The following is a 20,719-nucleotide window of genomic DNA, read 5'->3' as shown; positions in this document are numbered from 1 at the left end:
GAGCCTTCGCGTCCGAAACCATACCTGAAGTCCCTTCCCTCTCCCTCCATTTCTGTAGCACGTTTAACCGCAGATAAATTCACCCCAGCAGAAATATAGGCCTCCCCCAAGCACAGCCTCCATAGTCGCCCGCAGACGGCCCTGTCCCCTGCCCGGTCGCCTTCGACACGACCTGCCAGCCCGGCCGCCACCCCCCGCGGGGCCCCGCCGAGCCCCCGGGCAGCAGTGCCCACCGCGGCAGCACTCACCCCGCGGTCCCCTTCCCTGTCAGGAGACAATGCCGAAGCTTAACCCCAGTGCCAGGCATGCCACCCACCACCAGCAAGATCGCTCAATGGTTATGTAGCGTTTTCTTAACAAATATCCCTAAATAATCCACACCACTCCAAAAGTAACCAAACCCCATGGCACCATGTACTCGGCACTGCTTCAAATGCATGCTTTGCCTTGAAACACCCACGGCAGGAGCTGTGCGCGGACACAGGCCCTTCACCTCAGCGTGGGGTGCCTGTGGCCATTTTGCCGATGGGGAAGAACTGGTGCTTCCCCTCTTGCAGCGCAGACTGTGCATGCGGTGAAACAGCACAGAGAGAAGCAGTGGCTGCCTTCAAGAAAACCAATCTCATCACCCTTTTTTTCACTTCTTTCTTTCTGCTTTTTCTTTTCCCAGGTGTAATGCTATTAAAAAGCAAGCATTGTTTTTGCCTCCAAATACATATTACAGTAATTAAGCATGATAACCAGGTTTTGGTGCTTACTTTCTCATAGCTTTGCCATTTTAAAAGGCAAGAGAAAAGGCAGCGCAGCCCACCAAAGGCAGAGATGTTACAATAGTGTCACTAACAGCAGTTTAACAGGCCACAAGTTTTGGGCAGCAAGGCCATCTCTCAAGGCAGGTGCTTACAGCTCCTGATGGAGTGAGGACAACAATTCCTGCAAAGTTCAAGTAAAGCAACACACACGACAAATGTGCGAGATGGATGTTGCAACCACCCAGCCTCCTCAGCTTTGCTAAATGCCCGTTCCAGTCCTTATCATGAAGAAAATCTCCTAGTTATAGCTCAAAAGGGACACAAAAAAAGCCCACAAACCACCATCATCTATTGGAATCCATTGCCACTTCGAAACAATCTTTGTCAACTGTGTATATTGTACCAGCTCATTTCCAGAAATCTAACTCATGTCATAATTTGGGACGCCTAAAGTAGACATGCAGGTAGCTCTGTTAGTTCATCCCCACCAAAGTTCACCAGCAAGATGTATCCTGCTGTCTGGAAGCGCATCTCCCACTCCACTGACTACAAAGAGAAGGTGGCCTCCTGAATTTGAGTAAACTTAACTAACCTTGGGCCTTTAACTGACTTGCTGAAGTTGAAACCCTACCACAGCCAACTTTTTTAAAAAAGAACTGGAACTTCATAAGAGGGCTAGCAAGACAGGGAAGACAAAATATCTTTTCCCTAAAAAAACCTCCAACCCTCATAAGGTGTCTAATCAGGGCTTGGTGGCAGCCAGCCTCCAAGCAGTAAAGCTGTTTTGGTGCATCAGGAATAAATTCGATGGCACATTCTGAAAGGAGAATACTAAGTGAGCAGCAGCTAAAAACTAATGGATCGGGTCTGCCATGAATAGGTCTCAGCACAAAGACTGTAATGACTATGCTGCTCATTTTTCCACACCTTTTGATGTGAGATGCTGCAGGTCGTGTGCCACCATATTTGGGGTTTTGCCTCAGTAGTCGAGAGTGCACCAGGTCCCATGAGCATTCTCCACCCTGCCAGTGACTTCTCCCATAAATTTTCAGCAGTACAGAAAAAAAACCCCCAGAAGCTAGCGTATAACAAAACCCTGCTGCAGACAATGAAATTATGATTTTAATGCAAGCTAACGCACTGACCTTTTGATGTGGCAATAAAAGTAACTTAATTTAGTCCACACGGGGACATTTCCAAGGGAGTGAACGCACAATACACTGCCTTTCTTTATGTGGATGCCTCCTTAGAGGGGATAAGTGTAAAAGAGAGAAGACTTTTTTAAGCTTCTAGAAATACACTACAACTGCTAAGCAGCATTTGTGCTGGGATCTGGTAAGTCCTTTTAGATTAGTCTAGCAGTTTTATTATTTTTTTTTTTCTCTTTGTAATTACCACTTCTAGGTATGTTCCAGAGCAGGTGGGTGTGAACCCGATTGAAAGGTGGGAATTATGTGACCTTCCTTACAAGTTTACACAGCTGAGGTTTCTTTTCGTGGTAATCCTTTTATGGAGCCCCCTTTGAAAGAGCCCAGAGTCTTACCAGGGATCTATAAAGCACAAATCAAGAGCCACAAGGATCAATCCAGTTACTGAGTGTGCTTAATACTGCTCTTCTCCCAGAGCCTTTGAATATACCTGGTTGCTCCCAAGGAAAGGAGCAGTATTTCATTGTAAACGTTTCTACACAGCTCCACTGTGATCCAGGCACAAAATAACACAAAGTATCGCCCCTTGTATTCCTATCTTACTGCAGTAAATACTTCACTACGTTCACTCGCTTTGCTGCTAGGTTTTGTCCTTGGAGTCACAGCCATGTTGTCAAAGCTATTCTGTAACTTAGTTAAGGGAAAAGCCTGCTCCAAGAGCCTTGTGTGGATTAACAACATTGTTTTTATGAGTTTTAAACTTAGTCATTGCAGGATGGCTCCAACTACATAGGCAGGCAAAGCACCACTAAAGCTTTATACCATTCCTAAAGAGAAATCCTTTAGTAGGAGTTGCATCCTTTCTAAACTGTAATGTTTTCTTTTGTTGAACAGGATGGGATAACTTGAAACCCTGAGGTTTCAACCCCCTTTTTTTCTGTTAGAACCTATAATATTCTACTGCTTTCGTGATATCTCTGAAACGAAACATTTTCAAACAAGGCGTAATCCAGTTTAATACACATTAAGGAATATTTTTAAGACCTTATGAGACTGACTTATTTTGTTGGATGGTTTTGGAGGTGGTTTTTTTTTCCTGGTTTGGTGGGGAGGAAGTTACAGTTATGAAGAACCTGCTAGCTAAAATATAACAGAGAGTAAACCTTTTAGTCATAAGCTTGTGAATATGTCTTTCTAAGATCAACACCAACAACAGAGAGCATAGGCAATGACCAGCTGTTGATAAGCAGCCTGTGTAACAATTTATTGTTATACTTGTTAATGACAAATTATTTTTATAATAGGTGAAGAAAACTCATGTGGAGATCAAGAATAAGTTAACAGTTCCCTTAAAATTTGCAGGGTCAGACCTACAACAGTATAGCACGATACAAGGATTTCCTTTGCCATTAGTTTTTCAAGGCATTAATTTAAAGCAGGGGGAGCAGAGCGTTACCAACCTTTTAAACCCACATTCAGAAGTAGACGACATCACTTCACAGCATTCATAAAGCAAACCAACCATCTGTGTCCTTCTGGCTCTCATTAATAGCTTTTTTCTTCTTGAGATCATGTGTCTTTCTCAGCAATAAGCTTGGAATAAACATTATCTTGTCCTGAAAGCCCTTTTGTGCAGGATAGGCTTTATCCACGTCCTGTCAGAGACCCTTAAACTCCCACTTTCAACACACCAAAGATGAAACACCTCCAAAATACAATCCTTGTGGTTTATCCCCTGAACAAAGCCCGCAGTCACACCCCAATAAGGACAACATCTCTGCAGTGGGAAGCAGCACCTGTGACTAATAGCCAAGCATCTATCTTCATCTACCCCTGTGTTGGATCTCCTGTCCACATCTCAAAGAAATAACAAGATGCACCTTCCTCAAGTTTTCCCGCATTGCTTCACCACTAGGCTGTAAACATTACACCTGTTGGACCAGGAGGTAAGTGTAGGGAGGGAAAAAGAAGGAATTTCAGGTGACAGAAAAGAGCTGTATAGAACAAAAGTAGGACAATAATACAGTACTTTTGAAAACCAAGACAGATGAACTTATCCTCACCATGACCTCCTAGGGTGGGCAGCATATTAGGAGACATCCCTTTCCCCTGCTGCCAGGAGAGGTAAGCAGCTGGCCACCAGAGAACACCCTCTGCTTCCTGGCTCAACCTCTGACCTAGGAGTGCAGGTGGTTCCTTATTCAGGTGATTCACATCACCTCATCAGACCTACAGCTGCTGGGCCCTGGGCTCAGGACTTTGCCTCCCAAGCATGCAACACGAAGAGTATTTACTGCTGATGCTCCAGCTCCTAAGCACTGTAGTAAACACCTTTTCAACACCTGGGACTAAGACTTATGATTGCCCACAGCCCCGGTCTTGGCTATGTTTGGGGCACATCACAGATCTCCCCAGAGGCAAAGGTGATGTGCAGGAGCTAATACCCGACCCAAACTGCCCACCATTAGTAAAGACGTATGTACTAATTCAGCTGTTTGGTGGTTTGTCACCAGCTACAGAAGCCAAATTTCTCTCTTTCCTGCCCATTTAATACAAGACACATCCATCTCCTATTTCTCAGTCCCACACCACAGGCAGAAGAGCTGGAGCTGAAATTCACTGCTGTGAGTGGACAAGGGGATATCTCCGCCCATGTCACACATGCACACACACACTTTCTCAACCACAATCTCATCTTCTTGATTCACCTTGCAAAAATTGACAGCCTTTGGCCCTCACCAACATATCCCAAAAGCCGCCCTCCTCCTCACCTCTCTGCCTCTACTAGTTCTCTGCAGAGCACCATTTCAGGGAATCTGTGACTCTTTTTAGCCCACTTTGGGGCATCATTTCTTATTGGCCGACTAGGTCATCTTGCTTGGACACAACACTGTGAAGGCTGCACTTAGAAGAAAGTATAGACTTATGGCACAGACCACGTCTGCAAGTTGAGATCTGAAGTCTGCTCCTGGCCACTAGCCTAGTTTTGTTACTCCTACCTGGGTTTCCTTTTTTGGCTATTATTCTTTTTTCCTTAACTTGCCCATGAAATTACAGTTTAGTTCTCTTCCTCATTAAGATATTTGAGTGTCCAACTATCAATCTGCCCACAAAACTTTGGAACAAGTCAATAGACTTAAACTTCTGAAGTATTAGTTATATAGCAATAGCTCCAGGACGGTATTTTCATGAAGAAAAAGGCTGGCTGAGGAAAAAAAATAAAATTATATGCAACCTGTTAAGTTCAGTCCCATTTATTCTGATTGATCTATCACGACCACATCATGGGAACAACAGTGCAGCAGCAGCTTCTTTTGATGAGTCATTTCTCTGTGTGTTAAAAAGCCTGAACCCTCCTTGCAGGTATTACTCAATGACGTTGGCGACAACATTTTGTGGTTATAAGCATGCACCAAAAGAAGTCAATAAGACAAAGAAAACAGATATCAAATGACTCAGTAAGGAAACAGAGTGCCTCCATCAGTGTTGTGTCAGAAAGAACAGTAATTAGTATGTCAGCTTCATCAGAGATGTATAAGGATTTAGACAAACAGGAAAACTAGAATGTAAAATGAGAATCTAGGTCAGTATGTTTACATTAATATGACCCTTTATATGAACATTTTTGCTTTGGCCTGGAGAAGTTTTTAAAAAAAAAATCACTAGTTCATGATGTTTTGGAAAGTGTCCAACCTAAATTTAAAAAGCTGCATTAAGTCTGAACTAAGCACCCCCAAGAGGAACACTATCAGCATAGCTATGTCAGGTTATCTGTATGGATACAATTATACAGGCATAATTGGTCAAACTTTCTGCTGCAGAATACTCTACAGCGCTCCACATAGACTTGCTGCTTTGATAAATGTATGGATCACAAAATCTGCACTTGAAGAGGAAACCTTTTATTCAGTGCTTGCTCTGGGAAGACGGATGCTTTGTTGCACAAACTCCTTTTCATCACTGACAGCTAGATCATTTTTCACCCAGTTATTTCAGTGGGTGAGAATGAAGTCAGGGACCACTTGCAACAACTCAGCCCATACAAGTCCATGGAACCCAACAGCCTGCAACCCATGTGCCAAGACAGACGGCTGATATTTGTGCAAGGCCATTCAACAATCTTTGAAAAGCCACAGGAATCAACAATCCCTGATGACCAGAGGAAAAAACCAAAATCACACATGGTTTCAGAAGAACCCACAAGAACAACCTGGACACGACCAGCGAGCCTATTTCTTACATTTAAATAGAATTTCCCGTATTTCAGCTTGCACCCATTACCTTTGTCCTTTCACCAGGCACCACTAGGGAAGAGCCGGGGTCTGTCTTCCTTATTGCCCCCAATCAGGTGTTTATACACCTTGACAAGATCCCAGCCTTTTCTTCTCCAGCCTAAACAAGCCCAGCTCTCAGCCTCTTCCCATTATCTCAGTCTTTGATCCTATCACCGCCTCCCCAGCCCCTTGCTGGATACGCTCCCCGATGTCCACGTCTCTCTTGCAGTGGGACCTCAGCAGGGGACAAAGCGTTCAGACGTGCCTCACCAGACCGAAGCGGAGGGGCAGGAGATGCCACCTGCTGCCAACACCCTCCCTAACGCAGCCCAGGAAACTTTCCGGTTTGGAGTCCGCCAGGGTGCACTGATGGGTCATGGCCAAGTTGGTGTCCGCCCATACCTTTCCTACCTACCACGAAGCTTTCCAGTCAGTTGGCCTGGGGTTATTTTTCCTGCTGCGGCAAGACTCCACATTTTCCCTTGTCAAACTCCACGAGGTGCCTGTCAGCCCCTTTCTCCAGGCTATCAAGGTCCTTCTGAATGGCAGGCACAGCCCTCTGGTATATGAACAACTTCTCCCATCTTCTGCAAACTTGCTGATGGTGCACTCTGCCTTATGACCCAGGTCATTAATGAAGGTTTTTAAGAGTATAAGATCCACTGTTGACAGAGTACACTGGTAGCAACTGGCCTCCAGCTAGTCTCCGTGCCACTGATCACAACCCTTTGAGCACAGCAGTTCTCAACATACCTGCTCACCTACTTACATGGCCCTCCCAAACTGGTGAATTATGGATGTAACGGGGGACCGTGTTAAAAGCCCTGTTAAACTCAAGATCCACTGCTGTCCCCTCATCCACTAAGCCAGTCATCTACGTAGAAGGCTACCAGGTTGTCAGGCATGACTTCTCCTGCATAAATCCATTCTGGCTATTCCTCATCACCTTCTTGTTCGTGTTTGTGCTTTCCAGGATTATTTGCTCCATCATCTTCCCAGAGATCAAGGTGAGACTGACTGTCTCGTAGTTGCCCTTGTTCTCCTTGCCCTCAGGAATCCTGTCCATTACAACCTTTAAGATAACAGAGAACAGCTTCACAGTATCAGCCAGTTCCCTTGCCGGTCACAGACATGTCCCATAGATCTGTGTCTGTCCTATCTCTAAGCATTTCTTAACTTGATTCTTCTCAACCAAGGGTTGATTTTCCTTGCTTTAGCCTTTCCCACTGGCCTCAGAGGCCTGCAGTTACGAAAGGCTGTCTTAGCAGCCAAGACCAAGGCAAAGACATGGAGTACCTCAGCCTTCTCCAGGTCTTCTGTCATGAGGACTCCTGCCCAGTTTAGCAGCAGGCCCATGTTTTCTCCGATCTTCCTTTTGCTGCTGATATACCTGTGAAAGACCCGTTGTCCTCTACATCCCTTGCCAGGTTCAGCTACAGATGGCTTGGCTTCCCTAAGCCGATCCTTGGACATTTGCACAGGATCCCCATGCCCCTCACAGGTTACCTGTCCCTGCTTCCACCTTAAATGCTAACAGCAGTCTTCCATACAGATGCTTCAGCGGTGTGTGGCAGGAGGATGACAGGCAATGCGTACGAGCTGGAACAAGAGAGGTTCAGCCTAGATAAGGAACAACTTTCCCCCCACCCCGTTCATGCTTTAAGTGGTAGTGTGTTTTTATCTCTGTCCTGTTCACCTATAGCACTTCTGCACGCTGATCAGGAAACACACCAATTGGCAGAGATGTGTAGCACTACTTGAACCGTGCATTGTCACTCGATCAGCAATGCAAACTGATTCCCCAAGGAACTCCTGCACTATAGCAAGCATTCCAAGATACTTGGTACTTGCACCTCCTAATCCTGAACAGGGTGCTCAGGCATTTGGATTTTGACTGACCTGTAACGTAGAAGAACAGACTGACAATTTGTAATAGGCCATCTTTTATTGAGAGTTAAGATCACATCTCCCCATGGTGCGCAGAACGCACTATGAAAACAAAATACAGAAGATCGCTTTAGTAAATACACACCGGTTAAGCAATGCTACTTTTTGGCAAAGTGCTGTATTTTGTCGGTTTTCAGCTTGTGTTACACTATTAAAAATAAGAGCCAGACATTCTTCTGTATCAAAAGGACTGCTACAAATAGAGAAGTGGCTCTGGAGAGAAGCTGCCATATATGCATAGACTGCTGTACAGTATTAATCCTAACTGAAATGTCCCTTTTGAATCTTCAAGTTTGCTGTGTAGAAGGCACAGTTTAAAATGCAAGTCTGTCTATTGACCAATACATATGAAAATACAGTTTCTGCAAGATTCATGAATATCAATCAGTATGAGACAGTGCAAGGCCTCCACTTTTACAAGAAAAACCACACACGAATACAATTCAAAAAACTATACAAAAGCCACACAGCTCACTATTATAACAGAAAACCAAAACAAATCTAATTGCCCAATAGCTCCAGGCACAAAACAGGGCTAGACCAACATAAATATGTAAAACAAATTAACAAAAAGCCATTGATGCAGTACTCGCACAATAATATGGTTTCCAATATTACAAATTGAGAAGCACAGCTTTGTGCAACAAAATAGTTTATATCCTGAAAGATATAGGTTTTCATCACCAGAAAGTCATCTAGTAATGCAGTATAAAAAGATCAGTATCTCCCAATTCCAGGAGCAGTCTAAAGTTGCATTTAAGACCAGACCAAGGCTCTCATTGTAATGCCTGGGAGCCTTACACTCTCAACTATCTCCCCATTAAGAGTTAAAGGGTTACTTACTCTTTCCAACACGGGGAGCTGGAGACTCCATCTTCCTTCATTTCACTTTAAGAAAATTAAAGCTGAAGGAAAGTAGTTACTTTTATATAAAGAAAAACCACAGGAAAGCAAAGAATTTTCCTGAGCTAGAAAGTTGGCAGTGAGAAGGAAGTTTGGCAAAAAGCTGGAGTGATAAAGGTAAATAATCTGAAGCAAGCAAGAGCATTTGTGAACAGATGAGAGACTAGTGAAACTGCAGCTATTTGCAGATAAACTGGAGTATTCGGACCACAAAAGAATTTTATGGACATGGGCACATACTGCTGAAAAAGAGTAGTAACAAAATCGGTTTTGGATTCTCACGACGTGACTGATTTTGTTCTTTCACTGTCCATATGAATTCAGTGTGTCTTAAAAAAAAAAAAAAAAAATCAGATGAGACTAGCATACCCAGGACAGCACCTCTAGCTTTTATATGTTTAACTACTTGTCAACATCCCTTTGCAACGATCTTAACTAATCCCAGTGAAGCAGCACATCTGCATTGAAACAGATGTTATGAATGCTGTTTCCTGTACACTAAATATGTTCTGCAATTCCAGCTGCAGAATGTGCAACAGTACCACTACATCAAGGTCAATCCAAACCGTTGGGGTTTTGCTTCAGGGAAACTGAAGCATTTGGCTGAATTTAAAATACTTCACAGGTCTGGAATAATTCACATTATTGATCTTGCCTAATTTCAAAGGCTCCTTATACTAACTTCTGTTTAAGGACTGCTGGAAGACATGGTTGAACATCACGTTAACACTTTTATGCCCTAGGCACTGAACACAAGGTAAAACACAGTAAGTCACATCAAGCACTGACAGAAAGGGGGATAATTCACTTATATTTCCCCCCTTCTTTCAATGCAGATTTCTGCTTCCTCACCTCCCTAACCATTTAACCTCCTTCCTAAATTAATCTACTGGGGTTCAGCAGGCCATGTGGCTGCTGTGTAATACATATACTTTTTTTTTTTTTAAGTGCCCACCAACTTCCAAAACATCTTGCAAAGTGTTTTTAAGAAAACTACTTGTTAGTTTTGAATGGCTTTTCTTTCCTGTTGGCCCACAAAATTGCTATCCAGTCCTTCTGCCCTCAATGGGCCAAGGGAACAACTGCTGTTGATCCATCTCAATTCTTAAACACCCTGTTATCACTGTGTTGAGCTCTATAAGACTGTTTTTCAGCATCCTCTTCTCCTTGCCACACACTGCCCCTCATTTTCAGTCACAATTAACTCAGACTTCATTTTCATAGAAGACAGACAGAGAATGAGGAGAATTTCTAATAAAACCTTCCTTCTAGCTAATTTTGAGTTATTCTCAATCTGTAAATATGAGACAACCTAACAGCAATTAGCAGCTCAGAAGCAGTTTGCCATCAGCCTGACTTCTTTAAAAAGCGGTCAGCTACTGATGGGATTAAAAGAACAGTCGATCCACCATCTTCTTCCTTTAACTAGACTAAAGAGTAAATGAAATAGCGTAGGGGAAATACATCCTTCAGAGACAGAAAGAGAAGAGTTAGAGAAAGGGAGTAAGAACTCAAACTGCACCGAGTAAAACCCAGGTCAGGTCTCTGGGCTGTGTGTCTGCACTTAACCCATAGGTCCACTTTTCCTTCCACTCCACTATGAGGTACCACACCTGTAACACCAGTGCCATATCACACTGCAACAATACTGGGGGGACATTTAACTCTTTTCCAATACCCATATCAAGTACCCAACATACCTACACAGACTCCACTAACACAAGTGGGTACTAGGCAATTCAGATTAGATGTCCTTCTCGTAACAGTTCAGCATAGCTATGTAATATCCACTGGCAGCTGTAGTATTTTCTTGTTAGGAAGTAATCACGTATGCTGAATATGGACAGATATACAAGCTGTCAAGTACTAGTCATTACAGCATACGGCTAACCTCAAATTTTCTAACTCCACTTCAATGAACGCAAAATGTAACTGATTTCCACCTCAGTTAAGTTCCTTTAAAATACAAACTAAGAACCCATCTATACATCATAGTTTATAAAACAGCACACAAATATTGTACTGATAGGCTTCCGAGACATTGATATTTAACATCAACATTTAGGACTGCTGCAAAATGTTCAGAGTGTTATGTGCCATTTCAAAAAAAATGCAACTCTAGTTATGATTGTGTTTGAGGGATTGACGATCAGCTTCAGATTGACCACACTTACCTATGCATGAAAACAAGAGCAACCTAAAAAACAATTAGACCATAGATTAAAACCACAAAAGCCATCAGTAATTGAACTGACGCTGGCAAGGCTGGTGAACAAACAGTCCGTTGTGCTTGATTTGCCGAGAGTGGCAATCCCTGGTAAGGTTTTGGCGACGGAGACTGTTTCTGTTGAGATAGTGTCTTTCATTACGGTCTTTTATCCAGTGGGTAGGACGAAAGCTCTTGTTTTTTTCCAGAAAAGCTGAACGAGTAGCAAGAGCTGTGACATAGCAGTGAACACGCTGTCCCGTTTCATTTCGGGCCTCCAGTCTAGAAATGGAGCAAGCAGATATCTGTCATTACTGAGGTGCATTGGAAAGACAAGCAAACTATGAAGGGCAGAACACAGACATCAACATCCAGCATTTCAAAAGGGCACTCTTATTCTACTGGACAGAGATCTGGGCGGAGGTGAGGTCAAGCCAGTTCAGGAAAACTGCACTGGGAAGTAATACACAGTGCTGCACAAGGGCACCACAACAGCCTTCGGACTTTTGCACCCTTCCTTCCCCACCCCACCTCCCTAAGCCCAAGATGCAACATAGATCAGAAATAAAAGGCAATGTGTGTCACACTGCTCCAGCTTTAGAAGCCTTTGCGTTATCCGCTAGGCAAAGTTCAGGTTTAAAAATCATCTTGAACATCGGTGGCTCAGCCTGAAAACAAGGATGCTAATGGAAGTGTCACTGGATTGCCAGCCACATGAGTAAATCCAAACAACATTCATGCAGAGGAACAGAAAAGATAGACCAGTTGTGACACACACAGGAAATAACTTAGAAGGATTGTTCCTCAACCAGCCCTCTAGATTTCACGAGCAGAGAGTCAGCAGTTTTGGCAAACCCTTACTCCATCATGCACTAGTAAAAAACAAACCAGCAGCCTATGCAAGCAGGGACTGACATATTGAAAACCGACTTCCCTACTTGACAGAACAATCACTGGCGTTTCCTGAATCTTCCGAAGTAAAGCTAAAAATAGCCTGGCAGTTTTAAAAGCAAAGCAAATAACAAGCCTGAGCGCCCCAGTTGGTGTGAGACCAGTAGCATCGGAGTTGCTTGCCTTCTTTTTCCCCCACCCAGGACTCCATGCCTAGCTGTCAACTCAGTGGTTCCCCAGAAAGGTGTCTGCAAGAGCAGGAGCTTGCTTAGCACAAGCAAGAGGTCTCTTGGGAAGTCTGTTTTTCAGCACTAGCATGACTCTACAATAAAGTCTCTTCTGGAAGAGCTTAACATGCATTTATTGTATCACATCTCTGTAGACGTGTCTGGTCTGCTGTGCCCATGGCACACCCTTGTGGCCTTGCTCTTGGTGGGCTGCAAGTATCTAGCACAGAAGTGAGCTCTTCTGCTGTCCCCCAGCTCCACACTGGAGCAAAATACCTTGTCAGCATGGGGACAGTTCCTCCCTTCTACAATTTTTTTCCTTCAAGTATCCTAATCCACTTGATTTTGGCTCTTGAGTAGCTTGATATGACTGATGAAGCCTACAGACTCCAGAACAGCCATGTGTGACATGCTGTTTTTTCCCCTGTTCATTCACGGGATGTTTCCCTAAACCTAACACTTGAAATATAAAGCAAGAAATAAGTGAATAACATCACACAAATCAATTCACGGTGCCTTGCAAATACCTTCTATGCAGATCACACCAGTTTAATTTACACAAGGATGCCTGCAGATACGGGGCTACAGTGCTAGAGGTGGAATTCCAAATGAAGCCTTTCTGGGGAAAGCTGTAAGGAGCTAGGAAGCCACACCACACTTACCAGAACCCATACTTCCTAACCATGCCCATGTTGCACGTTACTAGCTAGCAAAGGACATCAACTGCTAATACAAAGTAGCGTGGTTTGTTATGGAAAGGCGACTAAACTGGCAAACAGAGGGAAGTTGATACAACATCCTTTTGCTCTGAAAGGAATTTAAAAGGAGCAAATATATTTCCTCCACCAAAGGAGAAAAACTGGTTTAAAATTGCTGGTTGAAGGTATTTAAGCTTCCTCCCCTTCTTATCAAATACCCTTCCAGCACTGGTTTGCAAACCAACACTCTTCTACTTGTCATCTTAAAGCGAAACTGGGATAGCAGAGGTGATCTGAATTAACTAAAAGGCCACGTACTCTTCTAAAGCGTAGCATTTTGGTATCTTGGTGGTTGCCTTTGGTAGCCTGGCACTAGTGAGCCCTAGGCACCGAGAGAACAGGGCTGATGAGCCTCCATCAACACTGTCAAAGTGTAATTTTAGACAGGCTGTGTCTAAAGCTAAACTACATACATTCACTGCTGCCCCCCATCATCTATTTCACTAGAAAACAAAAGTGTCCTGCTGGATGCACTATAGAACCAGACCTCACAAGAAACATTAAAGGCTTCAGACCCCACCCCAATTAATAACGACGTAATTTTTCTGCACTTAGCATTTTGAATTGTTAAAGCAGATGTAGTTAGGCTTGATCAAGTAACATCATTTGGCACAAAGGTTAGTCCTATACCCAGTATTGTTTTGGCAGACAAGGCTCTAGAGGAAGCAGTGTTGCTAGCAGCCTGATCAAACAAAAAGCACTGTCCCAAACCAGCAGTACTTACTGTTACTGTGCCAGTGTGCCTTAAGCAGCTTTTCTTGGCCCTACAATGTTAAATGGCCAACCATTAAACCACTAGAGACTTCAAAACAGCTTTTGAAACTTACTGCATTATCAGTGTCATTGATGTTTCCAGTTTCTGTAGTTTGCCTCAGCTTTAGACTCAAGTCTCCTCCCAGCTCTGCCACTCAACATAAAGTACACAAAAGTCTAGATCGTCTGACAAGGAATTCAGCATAAAGAAACGTGCTCACATACCAGTTGAAGATCATCACACCTTTAGCCTCCCCACACATTAAAGCAGCTTAACTGTATACTGTAAGACAGGACTCTTCTCCAGAAGAATTTACGCTATTATCCCCGGTTCAAGCCACTGAAGTCAGTATCCAACTGTGTGTTACTGTCCACTGCAAACTGGTATTTTAGATATACTGGTCTACTGTCTTTCACTAGGGCATGCCTCACAGTCTACAGTTTTCTTGCAGACTCCTTCAGACCCTCATTGCTGCCTGCTTACAGCTTCCCCCCCGGTTTAAGCTAAGCTAGACTCTCGATGCTTAACTTCACAAACTGCACAAATCCCCCACTCTAATAGTATCAGCGCTATACTTTGAGATGACATGCTGCTGTATAATATGTCACCTGTTTCTTTGAACCAAGAACTTTAAATGCAGCAAAGAGATGATCAGAAAAGTCAATCAGCATCTACCTACAGCAACTCTACCACTACACTCATTTTTTCCTGTGTAACAAAGTTTAGTATACTATGATTTTTTATTATTTTTAAAAGGTAAGCACCAGTTGGTACAAAAAAAAAAATCACTTTGTTATTAACCAGGACTCACAAAACACCCAATTATTTCCTAATGAGTGAACACATGGGCAAGTGTGGAATCATAACAACAAAGTAATACCCTACATGTACACATCTACATACACTATACTTGTATAGATGTATATACTGGACATTTAACACCGAAGCGGCAGGTAATGGCAAACCTGCCTCTGCAATAATCCCATATGGCCAGATCTTCTTTAGGACCTGAAACCAAAAAGCACAGCTTCTTACCTTGCTAAAAGTAGAAGTTTGCAGCACAGATTCTACCTTGAAGGAATTAAGTTTTGTGGAATATTTCAGTTTGCTTTTGCTCCACAAGTCACCTGTGGAAAAACTTAATCCTGTCCTAATCTATCACTAGGCTGAGGAACAACAGAAAAAAAACCCACACTAAAACAAGACTTCCCTGTCAGGATAATTAAATAACATTTTTCATCTCATCAGATGACTGAAAGGGTACTGACTAACAGTTATGATAAATCCACATAGCTATGAAGGGGGCAAAGTGCTTTCAAATCTATGTTACCAGCTACAGAGTTAACTACCACCAGTTTCAACAGGACCAGAGTATATTCTGCAAGGGAATAATTAGGCTCCATCAATATTCATTGCAGTGTCAGAACAGCATACCCAACTGTTTCCTGACACAACCATCTTGTATAACATTTTTCTAAGCAGGCAGGCAGCCCTGACCACCCTACCCACCTTGTCTAGTATTCATGCTTTATTCACCTGCTCCAAAATAAGCTGGAAAATTCAGTATTAAGTGTCTAAGCTGATCAAGTAGAAACCAGATATTTTCAGCAACAGGGCTTCCTGACAAGAGAAGTCAGACATACCTGGGACTACCTGGGCTGTGAAACTCCTCATCTCCACATGCAGTCTCATTAAGGCTGTGACAGGTATTGTGGACAGCATACACAGACATGCTGGGATGCTCTATTAGGAGATTCTCCATTGGACTGGTTTCCACTTTGATAGTGGTTAATCCACCTGCAGTAAAACATGGGGGAGGGGTAATAAACCAGCTCTCCTCCATGGGACACGACTCAAACTGGATGAAGCAAGACTCGCTGGCCTCTGGCAAGTGTTCCAAAGGAGATGGTAAACAAGAGAAGACCGGGGAGCCGTCCGTGGTTGATGCTTCAGCGATGTCTGCTTCCTCCACGGAGCAATTAGTGCAAGTGTCTGCTGTAGGTGGCCATTAGTCAGTCGAGCAGAACCCATGGATGTTGGTGATTGCAGGAGGCAGAAAACAACAAGGTTGCATGTAGCCAGAAACAAGATATATATATATATATAAAAAAAAAAAAATGAAAGAAAGAGAAATAAAACCCTATTAGCACATACATTATTTTTTTTCTTTTAAAGTAAGGGGAGGGGAAAAGGGAGTTCCCTGATAAGCCATGCTAGACACGTAAAACAAGTGCTATCAGTAAAGCAATAAAATTGCGTAATAAGTCAAATATTTTATCTGTACAAGTGGTTCTGCTGAAGGCTGTATCAGGCTTCTAAATCTGACATCATTTTTCTCATGAATTTACATAACATGCTTTGGTACATTTGCTTCGAAGACACTCTACGCTCTAATCTACACTGGGGTTTTTTTGGTAAAGTTTCTCTCGGGCTACTTGCTTGTCTTGCTTCCTTGCGAAGAAACAAGAGCCAGAGCAGGACAAAGGCAGAGCTTACATTTGACAGATGTCTTACCTATAAAGTCAACCAGAATCCACTCGTCGTCTTCTTTTTCACTGAACTCTGGCTCTTGGCTGGACAAGCTATCAATCTCTCCCATGAGCATGTTATTTAACCTCTGGAACATTACTAAGGCAGGAGCAAGACTTTGGCTGGTAGGTCTTTATATCCAAGGTTCAAGGCACAGCTCACACTGTACTAGCAGAGTGGCATAGACTTGAGATTAAAGTGCATAGATGCTTTATCAGCTTAGGTACAGGGCACACAGAGGCATGACTAGAAAACAGTTTATGTGAAACCTGCAAAAAACGATGACAAGGGTCTTAATGACAAAGCAACATGTAACATCTCTAGGGAACAAATAAAAAACCCTCTCGTTAGTGCAGTCAGAAGTACCAGTGAACATTTTTCCCTAAGAGGAGAGGCAGCTTCACTGGCATTCACCATCCCCTCCCAGCTACACGCATACAGGAAAAGCCTAGGTCTCTCAGAGTCAAGTGCCTTCCCTCTTGACCCTCCTCCCATGCAAAGGGCTGTTTAGCTGTCAAATCCCATCTTCTCCTATGGGAGGAGAGCAGTCTTGTGCCTATGCTCACCGAGATGCTCCCTGTCTGTCTTCCTCCTGGACTGAGAAAGATGCAAAGGGCAATTGCATGTTTTCTGCTCCAGACAACACATCTCTGTTGACACAGCCTCAGACCTCTCCCAGAGATCCCTGCCAGTGCTCCCAGGGGTGCCCAAGGCAGCTTCTTCTCCCTCCCATCACACCAGTTCACAGGCACCGCCTACAAGTTAATGCAGTGGGCAGGCATGCCCCACCTTCAGGCTTGAAGCGCACTGGATAGTCACCGGTGACATCATTTTCACAGCAAGTGCCCAACTAGTCATGTATGGTAAGTCTAATTAACAAAGAAAAGTAACTTGTATACTTAATTAAAACCAATGTTTTAAACTCAATACACTTCCCTAAATCTACATGTAATTAGTCACCATAAGCCTGAACTCTGCATTTGGCAGTTAAGGTGAAAAATCCCGTTAGCACTGAGAAGCTGAATGTTCAACCACTTCAGATTAGCATGCCTACAGCCCTTGAATATTTACATATGAGTCGATAAATAGAAGCTATTGAAGTAGCAGAAAAAGACTACATGTGAAAAATATCCACTAATTTAACTGCAAATTAGTTTCACCATAGTGATATTTGCATTATCACAGCATGTCAGAATTATTACATATTAAACACTCCTTTAATAATTAAATAGGGAATAAGATATGCATGTAAGAGGGTATGAGTGTCTGCATTCAGGAAGAGAAAGGGAGTAAGACACACTAGACTAGACACACACAGCCATTAAAAGAAGATACAATCCATGATGAATATTATTTAAGGGCAGTATACCTTGCTTCACCCGTAACTCTCAGACCACACTAAAGGGTCAGGTTGGCCTCCTACGTCATCCTACCCCATCCTACCCCAGGACACCAGACCCCATCAACTACTTGTTCATTACAAGGACAAGCACCTGCTCCATACATATAGCGCTCCTATAGACATTTATGCAGCTACTTCTTTATTCAAACAGCACAGAAAGATAGGATTATAATTCAAAGTACTCTTCAGAAGCAATATGAAAAGGTACAGCGTAACTCAAGAAGTGCACTCAAGTTCTTCTACAGGAACTATCAGCCACAGGAAAACACAAGACTAGGAACAACTGGCTCAGCTGCCGTAGTGATAAAAGGCTCGTTTTTAGGACCACACTCGGAAATTAAACGTCTGGGCTCTCCAAGAGAGCTGCAAGAATGACCATAAGTCTACAGAAACATAATAAAATTTGACAAATGGAAAGATTTAACAGAGCGAATGAAAGAAGCGACAACAGTAGTCAATTACGTGAAGAAAGAGGCAAACATTTATTCCCTTCTCCTATGTTCACAGCAAGCAGAAGCAGCTTTTAACTGCAGTAAAGTTAAGTTTTCAGTGGTTACTAGCAGGAAATGCTTTTAACCATTAAGGCTGCTAAGCCCTGGATGGGTTACCCAAGGAAACGCCAAATGCCCACAGTGTTCCTGAGCATCTTCTTGAGAAGGTTTGAGTGCTTCAATTACAGACAGAGCTTACCACAGATAAAGAAAAGAACTCAAAGTGAAAGTTTGAGGTCTGTAGCTTTCCAGTTATCTTCCACATCCATCCCTAACCCTCTTCTGGCATAAGGCCTATGAACAAAAGAGTTTGTTTTTTCTTTGGGCTAACTAACTAGCAAGCCACAGTGTACTCGCTGATCAGCACTGGCTTTCCCTGTACTCCCAGATGCATGCATTACCTCCTTCCTAGATCAAGGCTGGAAGTACCTTCAGGCAGAAGCTGTTTTTCTGTTTTGTACAAGATGAGAGCTCACACTCCTATATTAAGGCTCCACAAGCATCCACAGCAACATCAAATAATTAACCTCTAACAAGGAAAAGAGATATCCCCATTCCTGAGAACATAACGTAAACAAACTACAGCTTTTTACCCATAGATGTCTTTCTGTAGATCAAAAGCAGTTGTCCCATTTCCCCCTTCCTCCACCCCAAGGAGGATCCAAAAAAACCATCTGAATCATTTAGAAACGGGTCAATGTTTTGGCATCCTTTTGGATAAGCGCCTTTAAAAATGCCACACTTGCACATTCTCGTGCAAGGGGACCAAGAAGTAATGCTGTTATCAAGGGCCTTTGTTAGGGGAGGCAAACGAGACAGAGACTGAAAGAGAGATACTGTAGCTCTTAGACAGGAACTACCAGCTGCAAGAAAAGACCAGGAACAACTGACTCAGCTACAGCGGTGATTAAGAGGCTGTTACAGATAACACACCTGATGCATGTCAACAATATTGTATTGTCGTCTAGAATCACAGAATGCTTTGGGTTGGAAGGGACATTAGAGGTCATCTAGCTCCCACCCCCCTGCCACAGGCAGAGACACCTTCCACCAGACCAGGCTGCTCAAAGCCCCATCCAGCCTGGCCTGGAGCACTTCTAGGGATGGGGCATCCACAGCTGCTCTGGGCAACCCCTGCCAGGGGCTCACCGCCCTCACAGTTCAGAATTTCTTCCTAATATCTAATCTAAATCTACCCTCTTTCTGTTCAAAGCCACTGCCCCTTGCCCTGTCACTACCTGCCCTCGTAAAAAGCCCCTCCCCAGCTTTCCTTAGGCCCCTTCAGGTACTGGAAGGCAGCTGCAAGGTCCCCCCGGAGCCTTCTCTTCTGCAGGGTGAGCAACCAACCCTCACTCTCCCAGGCTGTCTTCACAGCAGAGGGGCTCCAGCCCTCTGACCATCGTCATGGCCCTCCTCTGGGCTCGCTCCAACAGGTCCATGTCCTTATGCTGGGGGCCCCAGGGCTGGATGCAGCACTACAAAGAGATCTCACGACCCCATTAAAAAAAAACCACCAACAAACACAGGGTGGTTTTTTTCTTTCTATCCTAGCAGAGGAGAGGAGATGCACACCAAATAAACCGAAAAGCGACACACACACCCCGCAGCAATCTGCCGGAGCTCGGCCGCCGGCGCCCCCCGCCGCAGCCCCCCGCCACCAGCAGGCGGCTCCCACACGCCGCTTGCAGCGGAACCGGCGGGTGACCCGGCAGAGCCCGCAGCAGCTGCGCACCTACCCGGCTGCACCCCGGCGGCCAGCCCCGGGGTGGGGACACACACACACGACCCCCAGCTGCCGAGCACCCGGTAAAACGGGCAAAACCCTCCCCGTCTCTACGTTTATCCGAGGAGAGAGACCGATGCACGGAGAGACGGGACCTCCGCTGCTGCTTTGCGAACCGCAAAGCACCATTACACCCCGCCGCGCAGTGCGCGGGGACAACAGCAGCGTGCTCGGACCCCATCCCGCTAAACGAACTCACCCGCACCGCACCGCCCGCTACCGCGCCGCCTCCGCACCCCGCGGAGCCCTTTGTTGTTACGGCCGCGGCGCGCAGCTGACGGCCCGGCCGCCCTGGCCACGCCTCTCCCCGCCCCTCCACCAATAGGCGGCGGCGGCGGCTGTCGCTAACGCACGTGACGGGCCGGCAGGGACGCTGCGGGGGGGGTGGGGCGGGCGCGGGGGCGGGGCCCCGCCCCGCCCCGCCCCCGCGCCCGCCCCACCCCCCCCTCCTCCCGCCGTTACCGGCGCCGGTTACGAAGTTTAGGGAAATAAAGTGCTATTCCGTTAAGCTGGTAGTAATACAGACCTCGGAAAGCAGGTGGTGAGGAACAGAGTTAACGGCAGTCTACAAAACCTTAATTTATAACGCAAACACATACGCAAAATGATGGCTAATTAAACGTGCTGACTTAATTAGGAGCTAAATATGCACAG

General features: G+C 44.5%; 1 protein-coding gene across 4 annotated transcripts; it reads right to left on the bottom strand.

The window, feature by feature from the left end:
* Nucleotides 1–8,100: 8,100 nt before the first annotated feature.
* On the bottom strand, nucleotides 8,101–20,393 carry TP53INP1 (tumor protein p53 inducible nuclear protein 1). 4 transcript variants are annotated; one of them, XM_027777724.2, is made up of 5 exons: nucleotides 19,630–19,855; nucleotides 16,375–16,658; nucleotides 15,504–15,852; nucleotides 13,831–13,870; nucleotides 11,378–11,512 (listed from the first exon to the last, which is right to left on the bottom strand). In XM_027777724.2, the coding sequence occupies exons 2-5, from the start codon at nucleotides 16,484–16,486 to the stop codon at nucleotides 11,495–11,497; spliced, it is 519 nt and encodes a 172-aa protein (XP_027633525.1). In that variant the 5' UTR covers nucleotides 16,487–16,658; nucleotides 19,630–19,855; the 3' UTR covers nucleotides 11,378–11,494. The 4 variants fall into 4 exon arrangements, with proteins under 4 accessions (XP_055655796.1, XP_005231062.2, XP_055655795.1 ...); XM_055799821.1 differs by lacking the exons at nucleotides 13,831–13,870; nucleotides 19,630–19,855 and adding an exon at nucleotides 20,265–20,393 and having other exon boundaries at nucleotides 8,101–11,512; nucleotides 15,504–15,855; XM_005231005.4 differs by lacking the exon at nucleotides 13,831–13,870 and having other exon boundaries at nucleotides 8,101–11,512; nucleotides 19,630–19,828.
* Nucleotides 20,394–20,719: the final 326 nt, after the last annotated feature.

The sequence above is a fragment of the Falco peregrinus genome, chromosome 3 (genome assembly GCF_023634155.1).
Source record: "Falco peregrinus isolate bFalPer1 chromosome 3, bFalPer1.pri, whole genome shotgun sequence".
NCBI classification, from domain to species: Eukaryota; Metazoa; Chordata; class Aves; order Falconiformes; family Falconidae; genus Falco; species Falco peregrinus.
The sequence above is the reverse complement of the archived record's forward strand: the minus strand, read 5'-3'. Positions and strand labels throughout refer to the sequence as shown.